The sequence below is a fragment of the Mustelus asterias genome, chromosome 11 (assembly GCF_964213995.1).
Source record: "Mustelus asterias chromosome 11, sMusAst1.hap1.1, whole genome shotgun sequence".
Taxonomy (NCBI): domain Eukaryota; kingdom Metazoa; phylum Chordata; class Chondrichthyes; order Carcharhiniformes; family Triakidae; genus Mustelus; species Mustelus asterias.
In genome coordinates, this window is record NC_135811.1 from 101,806,385 (window position 1) to 101,829,389 (window position 23,005).

General features: G+C 43.6%; 1 protein-coding gene and 1 non-coding gene across 2 annotated transcripts in view; one reads left to right on the plus strand and one right to left on the minus strand.

The window, feature by feature from the left end:
- Window positions 1-23,005, plus strand: part of med1 (mediator complex subunit 1) — a 48,525-nt gene that overhangs the window by 19,622 nt on the left and 5,898 nt on the right. The window contains exons 8-16 of the mRNA XM_078224136.1: window positions 2,272-2,346; window positions 4,464-4,537; window positions 5,794-5,883; window positions 7,992-8,103; window positions 12,475-12,599; window positions 14,469-14,590; window positions 16,097-16,298; window positions 19,788-19,883; window positions 21,010-21,115. Coding sequence (XP_078080262.1) covers window positions 2,272-2,346; window positions 4,464-4,537; window positions 5,794-5,883; window positions 7,992-8,103; window positions 12,475-12,599; window positions 14,469-14,590; window positions 16,097-16,298; window positions 19,788-19,883; window positions 21,010-21,115 — 1,002 coding nt within the window. The remainder of the gene's footprint in view (window positions 1-2,271; window positions 2,347-4,463; window positions 4,538-5,793; window positions 5,884-7,991; window positions 8,104-12,474; window positions 12,600-14,468; window positions 14,591-16,096; window positions 16,299-19,787; window positions 19,884-21,009; window positions 21,116-23,005) is intronic.
- On the minus strand, window positions 15,013-15,084 carry trnac-gca (transfer RNA cysteine (anticodon GCA)). The gene has a single exon. It is a non-coding gene; the product is annotated as a tRNA-Cys (tRNA).

The window sequence follows — 23,005 nt, forward strand, 5'->3', positions numbered from 1 at the left end:
CTGTAACATACGACAAGCTTATTTTGTGCAAGGTGACTTGGACTTAGTATCATCGAATTATTTTTCGAACACATTCATGAGTCGAAACTTCTCTCTCCTGAAATGAGTCAAGTGGAGGCTCCAGTGGGGTGAAACCCATTGCACGGCTGAGTAATAACTACAGCGTTTTTGCACTTACTCGCTAAAGTGCCACATGCATATTTTTAAATTGTTATAATACACCCTGACTAAAATAAGAGTCATCTTGTAATGTATTTACTGTTTGTACCCAGACAATCAGTTTAACGTGTCTCGTTTAGATGCAGGGATACTGTAGTGAACTAATGTGATCTGCTGTACCCATGTGCGAGCCAATTCAAGATCGTGAATCTTGCCAGTCCTGTTACATACTGTAGCCACAGGAAGGAATTGTATCTTAATGCCTTGATTTTTACCTTTGCTGCAGTTTAAAAGATAACTGTTGTTTCCTGGTTTCATGTTTCTTTTTCTCTGGGTAGAAGGAGATACAGTAAGAAGTTTAACAACACCAGGTTAAAGTCCAACAGGTTTATTTGGTAGCAAAAGCCACACAAGCTTTCGGAGCTGCAAGCCCCTTCTTCAGGTGAGACTCACCTGAAGAAGGGGCTTGCAGCTCCGAAAGCTTGTGTGGCTTTTGCTACCAAATAAACCTGTTGGACTTTAACCTGGTGTTGTTAAACTTCTTACTGTGTTTACCCCAGTCCAACGCCAGCATCTCCACATCATGACTACCATAGAAGGAGATAAGCATCACTGTATGATTACGGTGGTGGAGTCTAGGGACATTAACCAATGGTTAATAAAAAAAAATGTCAGATAGTGAAGTTATCACTGAGGTGTGGCTGGCTGAGCTTTTTGTCTGCAATTCTACTTGTATCCTTTTATTTTTGAATATTTTGTCCACTGGAGAATAATTCAATGTTAATAGTTGAGAAGAAGCATTCTGTAAGGATACCCATGTAAAGTTAAGGATAGTTAAAGTGTATTTATTAGTCACAGGTAAGGCTGGAATTTAATCCAGATAAATGCGAAGTGATGCATTTTGGAAGAACTAATGTAGCGGGGGAGTTATACAAGAAATGTCAGAGCCATCAAGAGTATAGAAACACACAGGGACCTAGGTGTGCAAGTCCACAAATCCTTGAAGGTGGCAGCACAGGTGGAGAAGGTGGTGAAGAAGGCATATGGTATGCTTGCCTTTATAGGACGGGGTATAGAGTATAAAAGCTGGAGTCTGATGTTGCAGCTGTATAGAATGCTGGTTAGGCCACATTTGGAGTACTGCATCCAGTTCTGGTCGCCGCACTACCAGAAGGACGTGGAGGCTTTAGAGAGAGTGCAGAGAAGGTTACCAGGATGTTGCCTGGTATGGAGGGTCTTAGCTATGAGGAGAGATTGGGTAAACTGGGATTGTTCTCCCTGGAAAGACGGAGAATGAGGGGAGATCTAATAGAGGTGTACAAGATTATGGAGGGTATAGATAGGGTGAATAGTGGGAAGCTTTTTCGCAGGTCGGAGGTGACGATCACGAGGGGTCACGGGCTCAAGGTGAGAGAGGCAAGGTATAACTCCGATATCAGAGGGATGTTTTTTACACAGAGAGTAGTGGGGGCCTGGAATGCGCTGCCAAGTAGGGTTGTGGAGGCAGACATGCTGGCATCGTTTAAGACTTAGCTGGATAGCCACATGAGCAGTCTGGGAATGGAGGGATACAAACAAATGGTCTAGTTGGACCAATGAGCGGCACAGGCTTGGAGGGCCGAAGGGCCTGTTTCCTGTGCTGTACTGTTCTTTACATTAACACTGCAGTGAAGTTACTGTGAAATTCCCCTAGTCGCCACAGTCCGGTGCCTGTTCGGGTCAATGCACCTAACCAGCACGTCTTTCACAATGTGGGAGGAAACTGGAGCACCCGAAGGAAACCCACGCAGACACGAGGAGAATGTGCAAACTCCACACAGACAGTGACCCGAGCCGGGAATCGAATCTGGGTCCCTAGCGCTGTGAAGCAGCAGTACTAACCACTGTGCATAGCCGTAAAAAACAGCTGTATGGAATGTCTCAATAGCCCCGTAGAAGAGTAATATAGAACACAAAGATAGCTATGGAGAAAAGGCTCTTCTCCCCTGATCAGTGTACACCTCTTACTGCTGCCTGCAGCACAGATCACTGCTTGACTCCCTGGAGATATTTCAGCATAGATGAGAATCGGGGGTATGTTACATTCTCAGTTTTTCATTTCTTGTCCTGCAGTAAGCTGAAAACTAAGATGTACCTGGCTCTACAGTCCCTAGAGCTTGACCTTTCAAAGATGGCACACATGTTCAGGTAACTAGTCACTTCTGTGGTTTGATGCAGCTATTGTTGAGATTGGTTTGTGACGAATGGGATCAGAATGATTTAATGCAAAAGATAAGATCGTTGAAAATAATTCTGTGTAATGTAAATGCAGTGGCTTTTCACGAGGGGCGAGAAGAACCTGTGTGGGATTGATTTGGAACAAGTACAGATTCTTAAACGTCGACGTGCAGCTACAGTGAAGTGAAAGGAGCATTGATACTTCCCGCAGCTGTGATTAGTGGGTTCCTAAATCAGAGATATGTTGTATTTATGCTTTTATTGTTTCCTTTGTGTTCCTAGTAGTGATCTAATTACTGAAAGCTTTAATTTGAAATCTGATTATCGATGCAAAACGGTTCGTACAGAGATTATGAACTGATGCTAAAGGTTTGCAGGTTGCTGTGATTGACGTTGAAATTCCTCACCCAAGCACATTAATTATGAAACCCGTCCCAAATATAAACATTTCTCGCTCCAGAAGATAGCTGATTCGTGCTGAGAGGACAGTTCCACTGGCACTCAAGTGGCATGTGTGTCCTGAGACAGAGTATGTTGCCTGGCTAGCCTTTATCATAGATTTGCTGCAGTGCAGAAGGAGGCCATTTGGCCCATCGAGTCTGTGCCAACTCTCCGACAGAGCATTCCACCCAGGTCCTATCCCCGTAACCCCATGTATTTTACTCACTAATCCCCCTATACTACACATCTTGAGACACTAGGAGACAATTGTAACATGGCCAGTCCACCTAACCTGCACATCTTTGGACTGTGGGAGGAAACCAGAGCACCCAGAGGAAACCCACGCGGACACGGGGGAGAAAGTGCAGACTCCACTCAGGCAGTCACCCAAGGCCGGAATTGATACTGGATCCCTGGTGCAGTGAGGCAGCAGTGCTGACCACTGTGCCACCATGCCGCTGTTCCATAGAGGCCTCACATTCAAGCCCAGTTGAAATGCTCATACATTTTCCAGTTGGATTACTGGAAAAGAGTTGGAACTCTAACCTCTGCCAATTCCCTGTAGCCGATTTAACATTCCAGTTAAGATCTTTTAGGGCAGTGTTGTCCAATCGGATTTCAGTGCCCAGTAAACTTTTGGCAATCAAGTCACCATATTCGACATAAAATATGCCACAAAAAGTGTGGTGAATCTTGGAACAATCTCCTAAAGGTTAACTGGAATTGAAGGATAGGATTAAAGATGAGCCATGGTGCACTGTGACAGCAGCTCTGTCGAAGAATATTTTTAGTAGCAGCAACTAATTCCTGTGGACTGTGGAGAGGCCAAGCTTGTTCCTGTCTTCACCCGGTGGCCATGTGCAAATCTTTTAGTTTATTCGTTCGTGAAACATGGGGCGTCGCTGGCTGCCAGCATTTATTGCCCATCCCTAGTTGCCCTTGGAAGGCAGTTGAGAATCAACCACATTGCTGTGGCTCTGGAGTCATTTGTAGGCCAGACTGGGTAAAGAAGGCAGCTTTCCTTCCCTAAAGGACATTGGTGAACCAGATGGGCTTTTCTGACAATCGACAATGGTTTCATGGACATCATTAGATTCTTAATTCCAGAATTTTAAAAATTGACTTCAAATTCCACCATCTGCCGTGGCGGGATTCGAATCCAGGTCACCAGAACATTAGCTGAGTTTCTGGATTCATAGTCTAGCGATAATACCAGTAGGCCATCGCCTCCCCATCTTCATAGATGGATAGTAATTAGGAGTGCAAATTCTGGCTGATTACTCTCATGTGGAGTACTCGCTGTTCCAGGCATCAGAACAGGGAATATCCTAGTGCCTCTGTCAGGAGGGTCACAGTTTTTTTTTTAACTGGTCGGTGCAACATCGTGGGCCGAAGGGCCTGTTCTGCGCTGTAATGTTCTATGTTCTATGTTCTATGTTCTGTCTGGCTTCTCACTCGAATTGACTAAGCCATCAACGGAGCTGGATATCAAAACAGGGTCTTCATTATTTATGAATGCACTAGATGGGAGCATTGGAATATGATAAAAATTCAGAAAATCCTTCAGACTATCAGTTAGAAATGTTATTTTGCAACATTGGTTTCATAATCCTGTCATTAAAACTTTTTTATTCTTCATGTTGTAGATTAGCAACAAATGCAAGTAACCTTGATACAATACTTCAAGGAAGTGTTGGTTATCTTACCCCGAGGAGTGGTGGTATGTTACTTTCAATATTTGATCTGTGCTTATTTCAGGACAGTATCTAGATAAACAGCTTGGCATGAGGGTGATTGATTTTAACTGTGTTATACCACTGAAACAATAGCAGCAATGGAATTCGTCTGCATATTTGTAAAGCTCCAGGTAGTCTCAGAACTGTTAGCAATCTTTTAAGTTTTTTAGTTTAACGTTCTTCCCCATGACTACAAATAGTAACACCAATTTTGGAGAGGCTTGGGTTGTTTTCTCCGGCGCAGAGAAGACTGAGGGGTGACCTGATTGAGGTGTTCAAGATTATGAGCAGCATTGACAGGGTAGATAGGGAGCAGCTGTTCCGCTTTGTTGAAAGGTCAGTTACGAGGGCACACAAGTTAAAAGTGAGGGGTGGGAGGTTGCGGGGGGATTTGAGCAATATCTCAGAGGGTGATGACGATCTGGAATGCGCTGCCTGGGAGGGTGGTGGAAGCGGGATGCCTCACATCCTTTAACAAGTACCTGGATGAGTACTGGAACGCCATAACATTCAAAGCTATGGGTCAAGTGCTGGCAAGTGGGATTAGGTGGGCAGGTCAGGGCCTTTCATGCGTCAGTGCAGACTCGATGGGCCAAAGGGCCTCATCTGCACTGTAGTATTCTGTGAATCTGCCCAGTCAGAGTGGGAATGATCAGGTAACTCCCGTGTCAGTCGTACCTGGTGACTGTGCTGCTGGGGGCTGACATACATAAAATTTGTATCTGTAACTAGCCTCACTCACTGAATTTTGCTAGGCAAATCACCATTTTTTTATTGGGAGATGTTGCTGTAGTTTTGGTCATGAGTTTTGTTTGCTAAAGTTTGTTTAGAGTATGTTTGCTGAGTAAATTGACCATTTGCAGTAGTGTACTGCTTAAAATGGTCTGCTGTAAGACAGACTGCTATCAGCCCTGCCACAAGTCCAACTCATGGGCTACCACAATAGTGTGGATAGACACTGTCCCAGCACAAACCCCTTCCCCTACCCTGGAAGCTTGTGGCTACGTTAAGGCAGCAGCTCTGCAGCATCTCGCTCTAGTTCCTGTTCTTAGCTCAGACAGTGAAAGGTAGGTTAATATTTCAGTGAAATCCTTCATTAAGAGAGATGAAAGATACCACACAAAGCTATCTTTCAGGTGCTAATTGATCTTTGTATTTTCTGTGCTTTCAATTTTGTTTCCACCGATTTGTTTAATGGTGGATGTGTTTTGAGTCGAAATATCTTTGCTTGATTTTACAGGACACTTAATGAACTTAAAGTACTACATCTCTCCCTATGACCAGTTTGAAGAGGGAACTGGTGCATCTCTGAACCTTAATGAAAATAATGGTATGCTTATTGTCAGTAGAAAATTAATGGGCTGGGATGAGTAACATCCAGGACAGTGAGTTCTTGATAAATGGAGTTTTTGATGCAATTTCCTCTATCTAGTCCAGTTGTAATGTTGTCTGTGCTGAGGATCCTCTGTGTTATCTAGGAACCTACCGAGCAATGGCAGGGGGGATTAATCCCCCGATTTCATTTTGAATCAAATGTATCAGCAGCCAAAGACTATATACAAGTTAGAATTTTGTCCATTTCAAAAGTGATTTGAAGTTTTGTCGATGTCTTTGCCCTTGTATCTGTGCACCCACTCCAAGGAAAAACTAGACACAGCAATTAGTATTATGGTGTCTGGACTTATTCCATTATAGAATTGACGATTTTTCTTACAGAAACCTTAGACGTAACTAATGTATGTGCATCTCCAAATAAATTACAGGTTATTTTTGGAAGGAACTCCATTTTGTGACAGACAATGGCACAGTGGTTAGCACTGCTGCTTCACAGTGCCAGGGACCCAGGTTCGATTCCTGGCATGGGTCACTGTCTGCGTGGACTTTGCATGTTCTCCCTGTGTCTGCGTGGGTTTCCTCCGGGTGCTCCGGTTTCCTCCCACAGTCCAAAGATGTGCAGGTTAAGTGAATTGGCCATGCCAAATTCTCCCTCAGTGTACCCGAACAGGCGCGCAAGTATGGCGACTTGGTGATTTTCACAGTAACTTCATTGCAGTGTTAATGTACTTGTGACTAATAAATAAACTTTACTTTGTGATTTGTTTTTCTCCCCTCCTATATTAAAGGTTTTGGACACAGCTTTCGCTGAGTAATAGAAACCAGGGTAGAGTGACATACTTAAGGGATTGATGAGCTCATGACAACATTAAATAAATATTGGGTCTGAGGGCCATAAACGATATGTTTTGTGGATCCGGTTGGGAATTCGCACTGAGACTATAAGATTTTCCGGCTGCTGTAAGACAGACTGCTATCAGCCCTGCCATAAGTCCTACCTTGCATCCAACTCATGGGCTACCACAGTAGTGTGGATAGACACTGTCCCAGCACAAACCACTTCCCCTACCCTGGAAGCTTGTGGCCCACGTTAAGGCAGCATCTCGCTCTAGTTCCTGTTCTTAGCTCAGACAGTGAAAGGTAGGTTAATATTTCAGTGAAATCCTTCATTAAAAGAGTATCCAACCAATTCTCCTGTAAGATCATCTGATTTGAGAAGCCTGCTCCACGCTTCCACCTAATTCCGTGTAAAAAATAATGGAACTGTCTATACATTTTCCATCTACGTTTGGCCCATATCATAGAATCCCTCTAGTGCAGAAAGAGGCCATTCGGCCCATCGAGCCTGCGTCAAAAACAATCCCACCCAGGACCTATCCTGTAACTCCATGTATTTATCCTGCTAATCTCCCTGACACTAAGGGGCAATTCAACATGGCCAATCAACCTAACCGGCACATCTTTGTGACTGTGGGAGGAAACTGGAGCACCCGGAGGAAACCCAGACAGACACGGGGAGTATATGCACACTCCGCACAGTGACCTGGGTCCCTGGCGCTGTGAGGCAGCAGTGCTAACCACCGTGCCACCCCATGCTTTTGGCTGTCTAGGGCAATCTGATATTGAAGCCATACCATCTATTCCAGCATTGTGGACACCTGAGATTATTGGACTTAATTTAGGCCATTTTAAAATGCGATTGTTTTATAGTAATCCTACGTCAGTCAGCCGAGTATTGTAACTTTGGCAAGATGTTTAATTCCTGTGACGTGATCAAAAACAACACATGAGTGCAACAATCATAATCCCAACTTCTATAAAAGGAAAATGCAATACACATGGTGGAAGTACCAGACTCTAGAAAAACACAGTTCGAAAGCTTTCCTTTTAGACTGATAAATAAGTTTAGGTGAGTATTATAAACTGCTTCAACCGTGGAAGTTCCAAGTGTTCTTGTGATACGCTCAGACCCGTGTATTATTTTGTATATTGCTATTTTATAGGTAACAAACATTTAAGTAGTAAGGATTTGGCACTTCTGTTTATTTTCCGTTCTGATCTGTTGTAGTTCTGCAGCTAATTGTTTTTATTCTCCCTGTGCAGTTCCCCGTTCCTTGGGCATGAATGTATTTGTAACGATCGAGGGCCCCACGGGAATGTACAAACTGCCTATAGCTCCCCTGATCACTGGCTCCCATCCCACAGACAACAAAGGGTAAGGAAACATGCTGTTGGTGAATGGGGAATTTGGGCTTAAAGAAATCCTTGCTCATTAAGCGCTACAGTTTGGAAGTAATAGCTTAAGTATAGTGTTAAAAGGGACTTTCCTAACTTGGCTATGCAATGATTGATGACATTCCTAATAATTGTCCTCATCGATATGCATTTACACCATAAACTGGAGGCTGGTAACACTGCAAATATGAAGTGAATGCAGCTTGAATCCAGAATCAAACACTAAGTAGATCTTTGAAGGTGACAGGACATTGAGTAGTTAGCGAAGCACGTGGGTTTGGGCTTCATATGTAAAGTTGAGTACAAAAGCAGAAAAGTTACGCTGAACCTTTCAAAAGCTTTGGTTAAGCCACAAGTAGAATATTGATTTGATTTATTATTGTCACATGTGTTGGGATACAATGAAAAGTATCGTTTCTTGCGCGCTATACAGACAAAGCATACCGTTCATAGAGAAGGAAACGAGAGAGTGCAGAATGTAGTGTTACAGTCATAGCTAGGGTGTAGAGAAAGATCAACTTGCTGCAAAGTAGGTAGATTGAATTAGAGCTTTGTTAGAGAGTTTAAAAGAGTTAGAATGAAGTTTTAGAAGCATGGAACGAGAGTAAAAGGTAGAAATAGAAGGTATGCAGGGCACAGCTTGCAAGAAGTCGCCTCACTCCGGCACCATCTTGGGAGTCCGGTCACCACACTTTAGGAAGAATGCAAGGGTCCTTGAGAGATTTACCGCTGATTTCAGGAATAAGGGATTCTAGCTACAAGGTTAGGTTGGAGAAACCGGGGTGCTTCTCCTTGGAGCAAAGAAGGGTGGGGAGATTTGATAGAGGTTGACAAGATTGTGACAGATTTCGTAGAGTAGACAAAGGAGAGTTGTTCCCATTAGCTGGTGGTACAAGGGCTAGGAGACACACATTGAAGGTTTTGGGCAAGAGAACTTTTTTTAATGTGGCAAGTGGTAATGACGCAGAACTCACTGCCTACAGGGTTGGTGGAAGCAGATACGATCAGTGATTTCTAAAGGAAATTGGATGGGCACATGAGAGTGTTATGTATTTGTATTTATTCCTATTGGAGCTATGCTGTATTGGTGTATGCACCGGAAATGATGTAATAGACCTAGTGTTGGAAATAGAGAGACGAAGCAGCCATGGAAGAGATCACACACCGTTAACAAAGCTCAGTTCGTTTTTAACCAAAGTCTGCCCTGCATATCATGTATCCAATACACAGAGAAATAAACTTGCAGGGCTACGGGGATAGAGCAGGGGAAAGGGACTGACTGGAAGTTGAATCTTAGCTCTGGGTTTATATGGTGTGTTTTGGTACAAAACCACAGTCCCTTCAAACTAACATTCGATTTGTAACGAGTGCAGCCTCGGCTGCAGGAAGAGGTTTTTTTGATTGCCAATCCAAGTGGGTGTGCTGCATCTCAATAACAAACCATCCATCAATCATCGTGAGCGCAACTATTCGTTAGGTGCTTACCAAGCCTGTCTTTCGTTTTGGTGATTTTATGTAATATGCTTTGATGTTGCAAATTAATTTATGTTCTCTGCGGTTTTGTATGCTGATTTGCATAATTTGATGCAGGAATTATTTTAAAATAGGCACTCTAATGTCACACACCATTATGAACATTGTATAATTTTTAAGTTGGATATATAAGTATGTTAAAAAGGTGAAATGGTTTCAGTTTCATTTAGGTTGTTTGTGAGCCTTGGTGCCTGGGAGACTGGATAGACTCCTGACTAAAATATCAGGCCTTTTGAGTTTGTTTGCATATATACATTTTAATGAGGTCTTACTACCCCAAACTTAGAGATGGGTTCTAAGGGGTTGAATGTTCATTGATTCTACGAGGGAGGGAAAGTCAAAATACTCTAACATTGCCTCGTGACAGTGATTTAGTGACACTTAGGAATATAGGAATTAGGAGCAGAAATAGGCAAATTCAGCCCTTTGAGCCTGCTCCGCTATTCAATCAGATCATGGCTGATCTTTCCTTGGTCTCAAATCCACCTCCCCACCTGCTCCCCTTATCCCTTTTTTATTAGAAATGTATCCATCTCCTTTTTGAAACCGTTCAACGATTCAGACTCCCCCGCGCTATGGGGCAGCAAGTTCCACAAATTCACCACCCTCTGAGAGAAGTAGTTCCTCCTCATCTCAGTTTTAAATCTACCGCCTCTCAACTTATACCTATGACCTCTTGTTCTACATTTCCACACAAGAGAAAACATTTGGTCTACATTTACTTTATCGATCCCTTTTAAAAATTTTATATACCGCGATTAGATGCCCTCTCATCCTTAGAAACTCCAAGTATCAGCCCAAATTGCTTAATCTCTCCTCATATGCCAAACCTTTCATCCCCGGAATCAATCTGGTGAACCTCTCAGACACAGAACAAGACAGGAGTTGAGACGGACAGTGCTGTGTGTCAGGGAGTGAAGACAGTGATTTTCAACTCTGAGAAGGAACTCGTCAAGGCTATTGGGTCAGTAGTTAACTGAATAATCAGTTATAGAACTCAGTAAAGTGATCACCTTAGCAAAGGTGCTGCTGGAAGACTGGGTTTAGGGAATTCATTTGTTTGCTCTGCTATTGAGGGAACAATGATTAGAGTGTGGCGCTTGGGTGTCTTGGGGAAGGATGCAAGTTGGGTGAAAAGTATCGAGTGAATGCTCAGGAATTCACCAGAAGAAAGCCATTTGCAACTGTGCCGGTCCAAAATGAGAAGGTGTTTGTGTCAAACTAGTGCTTCACTGGTTTATGTGTCGCTGGGGCAACGATATAGTGGGAATTTGAATTGTCATCTTGTGTTTGTACTGAGATCTTTCCCATCTCTTTTGTCTCGTGTAAGATAGTTCATTTTTTGGTTAATATTTTATTTGTGTTAAAGTTCATCAGCAGACTCCTGTGAATTTGTTCAGTCACTTCCTTCCATGTTTTAAAAAAAATATTTTGGATCTATCAAGCCCTGGGGTCTAAGTTGTCTAGTATTTACATTAGCTGGGATTGTAACTCCAGTCCTAAAAAGGAAGAGAAGCCTATTGTCAAATCCCCAGGCTTTTGCTTATATCATCTAGTAAATCATGGAACCCCTACTGTGCAGAAGGAGGCCATTTGGCACATCAAGTCTTCACCGACCACAATCCCACCCAGTCCCTATCCCCGTAACCCCACCTATTTACCCTGCTAATCCCCCTGACACTAAGGGGCAATTTAGCATGGTCAGTTATCCTAAACTAAACACCTTTGGAGTGTGGAAGAAAACCGGAGCACCCAGAAGAAACCCATGCAGACATGAGGAGAATGTGCAAACTCCATGCAGACAGTGACCTGAGGCCAGAATTGAACCTGGGTTCCTGGTGCTGTGAGGCAGCAGTGCTAACCACTGTGCCACCGTGTCACCCATGGCAATGACACTAGGTTGTGTCAAAAGCCACAGTGCCACCTAGTAATAGTGAATTAGATATCTGTCTTGCACAAGTCTATTCTTTTTATTTACCATAATTATTATTGAAAATACCAGTCACCTGTTAGTTTATAGGTTTCATTTTCCAAAATTTAGCATTTTATGTTGCACAGTGCTAGGATGAAGTAAAAAAGGTGTTTGCATTTGCAATGAGGCTTATGTCCTCAAGGGATACCAAAATGCTTCATAGCTTTTTTATCAAGTCCACCCATTGTTATGGAAGAAACTGGTAGTCAGTCATTTTGCCAAAGGCTTACAGGCAGCAAGTGAACTAATGACCAGTTCATCTGTTTTTCATGCCTGCTGGTTGAGGGATGAATGTTGGCTTGGGCACTAGAAGAACCGTCTGATCGAAGAGCGTCGTGCAATCTTTGCCATCCATCTGAATCACAAGAACAGGCTGATGGGACCTTGCTTTGACATCTTATTTGGAAGACCCCATTTCTGACAATGCAGCACTCCCACAGAATGGTGCCAGGTGTGAGCCTGGATTATATATGCGCTCAAGTCCATTGTGGGACCTGAACTCAATCCTCTGATTTAGTGATGGAGGAGCCAAACAGACATCTAAATTCTGGCAAAAACACATATAATGGTGGTAGCACTGGGAGCAATTTGAATTGATAAATTAAGGGTGTCCTACAATAAATATTAGAATATTTATATATAGGTGTATATATATTTAGGTATATTAGAATTATTATTTTGCCTTAAACAAAATATTTCCTCTTTTCTTTTGTTACTGACTAACTAAATAAGATTCTGGTCAACATTTACAGCTTAAGAGTTCTGAAGTGCTGCAGGTAAATCTGACTCAGTGTCCTGACTGTTGGGTAGTTGTGTAGTAATCCTGCCTCTTTTTTTCTCTTCCAGCACACCTTCCTTCTCTTCTGTGACTAATACCAACAGTGTGGATCTTCCAGCCTGTTTTTTCCTAAAATTTCCACAACCAATTCCTGTATCAGCTTTTTGCATTCAGAAACTTCAGAACTTCTTAGGTTAGTTTACATGCCCCGGTCGCGAGAGAAACATGAGTGCAGGGTGCCATCATATTTGCCCTTCAAGGGTTTTGCATATTCCAGTTTGATAACACTTAGCAGCATTAAATAATGGAAGTTTGAAGTATTTCCTTGTATCCTTGATCAAAACTCTACTGTTAGCACGGTATGCTGCTTTTAAAGTTTCACTGCGATATTTTTAGTTTGTAGATCACTATTTCATAGTATCCCTACAGTGCACGAGAAGCCATTTGACCCATTGAGTTGGCACCAAATTTCCAGGCTCACCTCCACACTATCCCTGTGACCCCGTGCATTTATCCACCTATCTACACATCTTTGGTCACTGAGGGGCAATTTAGCATGGCCAATCAATCTAACCCGCACGTCTTTGGAGTGTGGAAGGAAACCGGAGCACCCGGAGGAAACCCACGCAGATGCAGGGAGAATGTGCAAACTCCACACAGACAGTGACCCAAAGTCGGAATCAAACCCAGGTCCCTGGTACTGTGAGGCAGCAGTGCTAACCAATGTGCCACTGTGCTTATTAACTCAGGACATTGTGAGATATTACATGATGGTATTTTCTCTGATGTTGACGCTTCTCTGTTTTAATAATGACTCACATTTATTCCGTGCCTTTAATATTGTGAAGAATCCCAAGACATGGCACAGAAACAATAACAATCAAAATGTGACCCTGAGCCACATAAAGAGGTAATAGCGCAGATGACATGGGGTAGGTTTTAGGAGTGTCTTAAAGAAGGGGAGAGAGAGAGGCTTCGGGAAAGAGTTCCACAGCTTAGGGCTCAGGGAACAAGTGTGCCTTCAGGGTCCCCTAAAGGAAACCAGACTGTCAGTGTTAGAAACATTGGGAACTGCCAAAGTGCTGCTTGGTTGACTCCACGATCTATGTCGAGTTAGCTGATCCCAGCTGGGGAAGCTTGTCCATAGACAAGGGAGCGTTTTTAAAGAATAAAATGATTCTGGGTTCCTGATTCTGATCTCTGTTTAAAATTTGGTCTGGAGCAGAATCGGCTATTTCTGTGATCACCCTGCAGATTCATGCCCCACATCACAGAGAACGTGGAAGGGTTTTACCCGACACTTTTCTGAGGTTAAAAAAAAGAGGAATTTGGGCAGGGAAAGATTGGATTGTTAAATTGAATCAGTCCTGTTCCCCTAGTCCAGGCTCAAACACTTGAGTCTAAATTAAGAATCTAGTCTGGAATTAAGAATCTACAAATGACCCTGAAACCATTGTTGAATATTGTAAAAACCCATCTGGTTCGCTAATGTCCTTTAGGGAAGGAAATCTGCCATCCTTACCTGGTCTGGCCTACATGTGATTCCAAAGCCACAGCAATGTGGTTAATTCTCAACTGCCCTCGAAGCAACGATTGATGGGCAATAAATGCTGGCCAGCCAGCAACGCCCATGTCCCACAAATGAATTTAAAAATAAAGTCTGAATTTACAATGTTTTCAAAGCAGAATTTAACACAAGTTGATTTGGATTTTTGCCAATCTTCTGCTAAATTTTAAAAAGCATGCTCACGCCATCTAGTAGTGAAAGTGGATACTACAAGGGAATTAAGTACATGTTTCTATTGCACCCTATTGACAGAAATAGATTACGGACTATGGTGTCTAAAATATGAGCAATTACTGTAACATTTTCACCATGTTCTTTTTATAAGGAATGGATAGAGTATACAATTTATGGCCGTTTTAGCTCAAAAGTCAACCAGAATTTGGAATTGTGTCCATTATATTCGATACACAGTCTGAACAGAAGAATCGCAAGTTCACTCTGTGACGGCATGTGATTTTCTGCTTTCTTCCCATGACCGTGTATCTTTTTGGACAGGTACCCCGCTCTTCGATCCTCCCACCACTCTGGTTCCACTCTATGAACTGATCACGCAGTTTGTACTCTCCGGGAAGGATGGCGCTGCATCAACTTTGAAGCACAACATGCGGTTTTATGCTGTGAGTGACAATATTACTGGCATTTATCCACATGTAATAATCCTGATGATTCATTTGAAACATTCATAGAAATCATAGAAACCCTACAGTGCAGAAGGAGGCCATTCGGCCCATCAAGTCTGCACCGACCACAATCTCACCCAGGCCCTACCCCCACATATTTACCCGCTAATCCCTCTAACCTACGCATCTCAGGACTCTAAGGGGCAATTTTTAACCTGGCCAATCAACCTAACCCGCACATCTTTGGACTGTGGGAGGAAACCGGAGCACCCGGAGGAAACCCACGCAGACAAGAGGAGAATGTGCAAACTCCACACAGACAGTGACCCGAGCCGGGAATCGAACCCAGGTCCCTGGAGCTGTGAAGCAGCAGTGCTAACCACTGCGCTACCGTGCCGCCCAAAATATAAACTCAATGAAGGGGGCACCCGGATTTGAACCAGCGACCTCTTGATCTGCAGTCAAATGCTCTACCACTGAGCTATACCCCCCTTCATTACTTCAAACATTACTTTTGATTTATTTGTTAGCTGATTTGTGTTTCCGTGCTGAGTCAGCTGACCTCAGCTGGGACACTATTAGCCCCACCACCCTAAGATCTGAGAGTGTAAGTATCAGCCTGTGTTCTTCCATACTATTCATAGGTACCTATTGGAGGGCATGCATCTGTGTGGGCATTTAGTAAGAACAAAGTCAGATTTGACTCTGTTTTACTCCACAGTTAAATAACCTGTTGATGTTCACCATCCTCACATGAAAGAGCTCTCTCAATCTCTGTGAAACTGTAAAAATAGCAAGACTTTTAGTAAGAGAGCAAATTGAGGTTCTATCTCCTGAATTAAATATTGCATTGTGTCAATATTCAACTAGTCGCATGCGGCAGCCCCACAGTGCCTCCCCGCCCACCCCCAGCAGCAGAGCGGGATGGGAGAATCGCGGTCACAGTCTTTCACTGTTTCACTTGGTTGACTTCATCATAGAATCCCTACAGTACGAGAAGGAGGCCATTCGACCCATCAAGCCTGCACTGACAACAATCCCATCCTATCCCCGTAACCCCCACATATTTATCCCGCTAGTTCCCCCCCCAAGCTAGGGTCAATTTAGCATGGCCAAACAACCCAACCCACACATCTTTGGACTGTGGGAGGAAACCGGAACATCCGGAGGAAACCCATGCAGACATGAGGATATTGTGCAGACTCCACACAGACAGTGACCCAAGCCGGGAATCGAACCTGGGTCCCTCGTACTGTGAGGCAACTGCGCTAACCACTGTGCCACCGTGCTGTTCTGTCTGTTTAAATAAGGTTCAATGGGTAGTCGGAGAGAACAAACTAAATAAAGGAAGCCCTGCATTTTGACAGATATCCTCCTTTGGGTAACATCTTTGACAAAAGTTCTCTGCAAGTTAACTGGAAACTCAACTGTTTTATTCTGCCTCATATGGGTATTCACGATATATTTAACTAAATTAAAAGTTTGATGTTGGTGTTTTGCCAGTCTTTACCAGGGCAGCAGCATTGCTACTTCCTGAACAAGGACGCTCCAGTCCACGATGGAAGGTGTCTACAGGGTGCACTGCTTCATAAAATCCCTTTCAGGCACCCAGGCCAGGTGCCTCAAATTCTGGAACTTATCCGACACCAAGTGTCCTACAACACACTGATTGGAAGCTGTGTGAAAAGGACTGTGCTGAAGGAAGGTATGTGGAAGTTTTGTATGCACGAACCTGACCGTTCTGCGTATTGGGATTCTGTGTTTGTCCTTTTGAGAAACTGTTGCGTCCCGATCTGCTACCCGCCCCCGTAGGGGGGAAAGCAGGAACTTGTTGGTCAGTTCTGCTATTTAATTGTTGAAAATAGCTTCTGCGACTAAGCCAATGCATGTGACCAACTTCCTTGTGACATTTTTAACCCTTGAAAAGGCGACAAAATGAATTTGTTGTGACGCCCCCGAGCCGAATGAAACATCTGTGCGGCAAGCGCAACACTCAGCAGCGTAACTGCTCTGCCAAGTTTTTTCATGGTTGCCCCTCACTTGGCACAGTGGTTAGCACTGCTGCCTCGCAGTGCCAGGGACCCGGGTCACCAGCGTCAGGGACCCAGGTTCGATTCCCAGCTTGGGTCAGCCCCGTTGTCTTTGCAGAGCCTGCACATTCTCCCAGTGTCTGCGTGGGTTTCCTCCAGGTGCTCCGGTTTCCTCCCACAGTCTGAAAGATGTGCTGGTTAGGTGCATTGGCCATGCTAAATTGCCCCTTCGTGTACCCGAACAGGCGCCGGACTGTGGCGCATAGGGGACTTTCAGAGTAACTTGATTGCAGTGTTAATGTAAGCCTACTTGTGACTAATAAATAAACTTATTCATGATCAGTTTCTGGCAGCTAGGGCTGAACACTGAAAAGGGCAATGATTTGGGTATGCCAGTGCCCCTGAAAGGGCAAGTGGATAATAAAGCTTTTTATACAGGTTATAAATATGATCTGCCCATTCATAGAGGGCTAATTGGGGAGACAAGGTATCTCAACAAAATCAACTGGCTGGCATAATGACTGGAAGTACAAATCCAAGTCTGTGGGCTGGTGATTTAGTGGCGCTGTACTTGTACCTCCTGATTGCTCAGTGATACTCGCTGTTGTGCTGTTTGCCATTCCAGGAAGTAATGGTGGGAAAGGTGACTTTAACTTGGTGGTGTGCTACCTGTGTTGCAGGTTGGTTGCCGGTCTCCTTGCAGAAGGTGGCATCAGCCTGCAGGTGGCTTCATAGAATCACCGAATCCCTACAGTTCAGAAGAAGGCTATTCAACCCATTGAGTCTGCACTGACAACAATCCCATCCAGGCCCTATCCCCGGAATCCCACGTATCTACCCTGCTTATCCCCCTGACGCAGAAAGGGGCAATTTAGCATGGCCAATCAGCCTTACCCACACATCTTGGGACTGTGGGAGGAAACTGGAGCACCCGGAGGAAACCCGCGCAGACACGGGGAGAACGTGTAAACTCCACACAGACCCGAAGCTGGAATTGAACCCGGGTCCCTGGCACTGTGGGGCAACAGTGTTAACCACTGTGCCACTGCGCCGCCTATGCTGACCTGGAGTTTGTAGTGCCGGTTTCACTTGGCCTGTAGCCGGTATGGTTTGAGGTATAAAGAGTGGGTGTGCACATACCAGCGCTCGTGCCTGCTGATCATCCCACACTGCCTTCTGTCACCTTGTGCTATCTCAAATATACTGCATTGGAAGTGTAACATTTTTTCCAGAAAGTTTACCATTAAGCACTCAGAAGAAAAGTATGAGATTATGCAAACAAATGTGCTGCAAAATGGAACAAATGATTTTTTAAAAACATTTTAAAAATGCGGTTGCATTATGTATAGCTTGTTTCCAAGACAGGCCACTTAAGGTCTTTCTGAGATCCTGCCAGAAACATTAGTTCACCTATCCAGTTTAGCTTGATTTTCCAGTCCCTATTACCTGCTTTGCTTCTGCTTTGGGGCCTTTTCAAATCGTGTACTTGTATTGTTTTTTTTTCTTTTATAGCCTTGATTGGCCATGTTGAATTGCTCCTTAGTGTTGGGAAGGAGGGGGATTAGTGGGTTAAATACGTGGGATTACAGGGTTAGGGTCTGGGTGAGATGTTCCGTCAGAGAGTCGGTGCAGAGTCAGTGGGCCGAATGGCCTGATTTCTGCATTGTAAGGATTCTATGATTCTTTCATGGGATGTGGGTGTCGTTGATGGGTGGCGCATCCCTAATTGGCCTTGACCTGAGTGGATTGCTCGGTCACTTCACAGGGCAGTTAAGGGTCAGCTACATTGCTGCGTGTCTGTAGTCACATGAAGGCCAGATCTGGTAAAGACAGCAGATTTCCTTCCCTGGAGGACATTAGTGAACTAGATGGGTTTAATGACAATCGGTAATAGTTTCATGGTCACCATTACTGGGACTAGTTTTATATTGCAGATTTATTAACTGAATTCAAATTCCACCTGGTGGGATTTGAACCCATGTCCCCAGAGCATGCATTAATTAATTTATTTTTATTCACGTCACAAGTAGGCTTACGTTAACACTGCAATGAAATTACTGTGCAAATCCCCTAGTTACCACACTCTGCGCCTGTTCGGGTACACTGAGGGAGAATTTAGCATGGCCAACGCACCTAACCAGCACGTCTTTCGGACTGTGGGAGGAAACCGGAGCACCCGGAGGAAACCCACGCAGACATTGGGAGAACGTGCAGACAGTGACCCAAGTCGAGAATCAAACCTGGCTGTGAAGCCTGCCACCTAATCTCTGGGTTGCTAGCCTAGCAACATCACCACTATCTTCAGGACTATGTATTGTCATACTCCGAGAGCATCAGTCAATTTTTAATTTTTATGGACTGTCACATAACAAGGTCACATTTGTGGTCCGTCACTTGCTGTATGCCCTCAGGAAATGGCAGATTTTCTTCCTGAGTGCTTCCTGGGCCACTTCAGAGGGCATTCAGAACCAACAAGTGACTGCAGTCAGGCGCTGACTATGGCTTTCCTATGCTGAAGTTTGTTCACAAACGAGTTGTATTTTGACAACAGCCTGGGCAGCTGTCACGATCAATGCGAATACACAATTCTGTCCACAATTACCAAATTTGCTGAATTCAATCGTGTAACTTGCCATGGTGAGGTTTGGACTCATTCCACACAGGGTCACTTATTATGGAAGCAAGGAAATTAGATTTTGGTTGGAGCATAGTTGGAATACTGAATGGAGTTCAGTATAGTTTTAAAGTTAATTTATTACAAATGAGGCTTATTTTGACACTGCAATGAGGTTACTGTAAAAATCCTTAGGCTACTAGAATGGCTGTAGTTTGGCGAAATTGTGAAATTTATTTTACTGGAACAAAGGAGGAAGCAATCTTATTACTCACTCGCAAAGAATTTCATCATAAAGGTTCTGTTAACTCGTGCTCACCAAGAACTGGGTGACAATTCAAAGTAAATTTCTTAACAAGGGAAAGAGGACACTGTCTTGGTCAAGTTGGGATGGGATCTATTTCCAGGAATGAAAAGAAACAACAGCACCCACTTTCCAGTCTGTTACTCAGAACAGTTGTGAAATTGTTTCTTTAAAAAAGAAAGAAAGGAATTTTATTCCTTTCCTGCACTGCTTTCTTATCATTCTGTGTGAATTGTTTGATTGCAGATTTACCTGGTCGTTTGCAGTTTGAGGTGTGTCCACTGACTGATACCAGCTTCAGCCTGTCCTTCCAACACCCAGTCAATGACTCGCTCGTCTGTGGTACGTTGCTTTACTGTCTCAAATCTTTAACTAGTTACTTGTGATCCTATGTAAGGCCGTTTACTAGAATACTCATTGCTGGGATCAGGTTCTGAAACATCAGGTTTTTTTTTGTAACTGCTTATAAAATACCTGCGATCAACTTTTGCAGGTTTTCCCCCAGCGTGCCATTTTCTCCGAATTTATAATCCCTGACTGCTGCTAAGGTACAAATTATACATGATGTAGAGATGCCGGCGTTGGACTGGGGTGGGCACGGTAAGAAGTCTCACAACACCAGGTTAAAGTCCAACAGGTTTATTTGATATCACAAGCTTTCGGAGCGCTGCTCCTTCATCAGGCGAATGGCTCACTCGCCTGATGAAGGAGCAGCGCTCCGAAAGCTTGTGATACCAAATAAACCTGTTGGACTTTAACCTGGTGTTGTGAGACTTCTTACAGATTATGCTGACAGTGCCCCAGCAGTATCTTGTCCAAATGACCGTTTTTCATCAATAGGCTTAAACTAGGTGACCAGCCATGACGGGAATCCGAGTTGGGCCCACTAAGCACAGACCAGCGACTGAACCTGGGATCTTTCTGTATTCGTACTGGTCAGTGCACTCAACCATCTGGTGCGAGCCTTTTCAAATGATCGAACCCGACAGCACAGAAGGAGACCATTCAGCCCTTTGTATCTGTGCCAGCTCTTTGAAAGAATTAGTCCCCACTCCTGCTCTTTCCCCATAGTCCTGCAAATTCCCCCCCCTTTCAAATATTTATCCAACTCCCTTTTAAAACTTATTATCGAAATTGCTTCCACCTCCCTCTTCAGTGGTTTCTAGATTCTAACAACTCCCTTTTTTGCCAGTTCCAGTAAATAAAAGTCAAGGAGTGAGCACCCAGCTTTGAACTGGGGGACTTCTTGATATGCGGTCAAATCTGTACCTCAGAGCTATACCCTTTGCCTAAATAATTTTAAGATGACCTCTATACTTTTTCTGCATCCTGTTCAATTATTTTAAATGTCGCCTTGGTTCTGAATAATGTGTTATTTTGAAGGCTCCCAAAGAGTAATTGGTACTCAGTCTGTTCTCCATTTCAACTACCATTTCATCTCAATTTTCAATGCTGTTTGTTTTGCCAGTTGTGATGGATGTGGTGGACTCGAGGCAAGTGAGCTGTAAGCTGTATAAAGGGCTATCCGATGCCCTCATCTGTACTGATGACTTCATCACCAGAGTGGTGCAGCGGTAAGGGTCTTCTCCAGAATGAATGCATTGGAGTAAAAGCAGGATTCTGGGTGGGATTTACTGATTCACAGTCACCGAGTTACTCAAATTCCATGTCTCTTCAGTAACAATTTGAGATTCATACCAGAGTTTTGCAGATTACATTCACAGGCAGTAAAAAAAGACAAATGGATTGTTGGTCTTCATAGCGAGAGGATTCAAGTACAAGATGGGGGATGTCTTGATGCAATGATACAGGATTTTGCTGAGGTCACACCTGGAATACCGTGTGCAGTTTTGGTCTCCTTATCTGAGGAAGGATGTTCTTGCTCTTGAAGGAGAGCAGAGAAGGTTTTCCAGACTGATTTCTGGGATGGCAGGTCTGACATATGAGGAGAAATTGAGTCGGTTGGGATTGTATTCACTGGAGCTCAAGAATGAGGAGAGATCTTGTAGAAACCTATAAAATTCTAACAGGACTAGACAGGGTAAATGCAAGAAGGATGTTCCTGATGATGGGGATGTCCAGAACCAGGGGTCACAGTCTGAGGATACAGGGTAGACCATTTAGGACTGAGATGAGAAATTTCTTCACCCAGAGAGTGGTCAGCCTGTGGAATTCGCTATCACAGAAAGTAGTTGAGGCCAAAATATTAAATGTTTTCATTCAAGTTAGATAGTTAGATGCAGTTAGATATAGCACTTGGGGTGAAGGGGATCAAAGGTTATTGAGATCAACGTTTTGAGTTGAATAATCAGCCATGATCATAATGAAGGGCGGAGGAGGCTCGAAGGGCCGAATGTCTTCCTCCTGCTCCTATTTTCTATGTTTCTCCAGTAGTCCAGTGGGAAGAGGCATTGCTTGGTTTAGCACCACCACATAGAGAACAGAAGCTCTCAGGCTCAATTTAAGGTCAGCATTTTGGGGCTCAAGAGAAGAAGATTCAGCCAGGGTACCCTACCCCTTATCACTTTACAGCTAGTTCTCCTGGAAAATGTGCAAAAGTTGGATATTAGGAGAAGAAAAGTTTCATCGATTGTGATACCATCCATAACTAAATAACCTGCTCATAACTCATTAATTTCTCAGCTGGGAGGCAAGCCACTTTTGGGCTGCCAATTAACATCAAACAATGCCCTAATAAGATTTCCTTCTATAAAGGAAGAAGAAAATCAATAGGAAAGAATTCGTTTAGTTCCATTGTTGTTTTACTCAGGATCTTTTGGAAAAGGAGAGACTTTTACAATAGTTTTTTTTTTCCACAGCACTTCCTGGTTGTTCTTAAAGTAATAATGTTGGGAAAAAAATGACAGCTGATAGGTGACAGTGCATAAGACAAGAATACAGAAAAGATAAATATGGAGCACGTTAAGACTGTAACAGAAGGACAGAGAAGGAAAAAGATAAATTTACAGGTGATGTCAGGAGAATCTTCAATATGTGGGAATATAGTGGAGACAAAAACTTGGAATTGTTTGAGATATAGTTAGATGATGTGATATGATTACTTTCTGCTTGAATGGGCCTTCTCCTCCTCATTATGTAAAGTATATTGTGGAATGGAGTGGGCTCATGTTCACAAAGCTCCATTTCTGATCAATTCAAGGTTTTGATTTGATTTATTATTGTCACATGTATTAACATAGTGAAAAGTATTATTTCTTGCGCGCTATACAGACAAAGCATACCGTTCACAGGGAAGGAAAGGAGAGAGTGCAGAATGTAGTGTTACAGTCATAGCTAGGGTGTAGAGAAAGATCAACTTAATGCGAGGTAGGTCCATTCAGAAGTCTGATGGCAGTAAGGAAGAAGCTGTTCTTGAGTCGGCTGTTACGTGATCTCCGGCTTTTGTATCTTTTTCCCCGATGGAAGAAGGTGAAAGAGAGAATGTCTGGGGTGTGTGGGGTCCT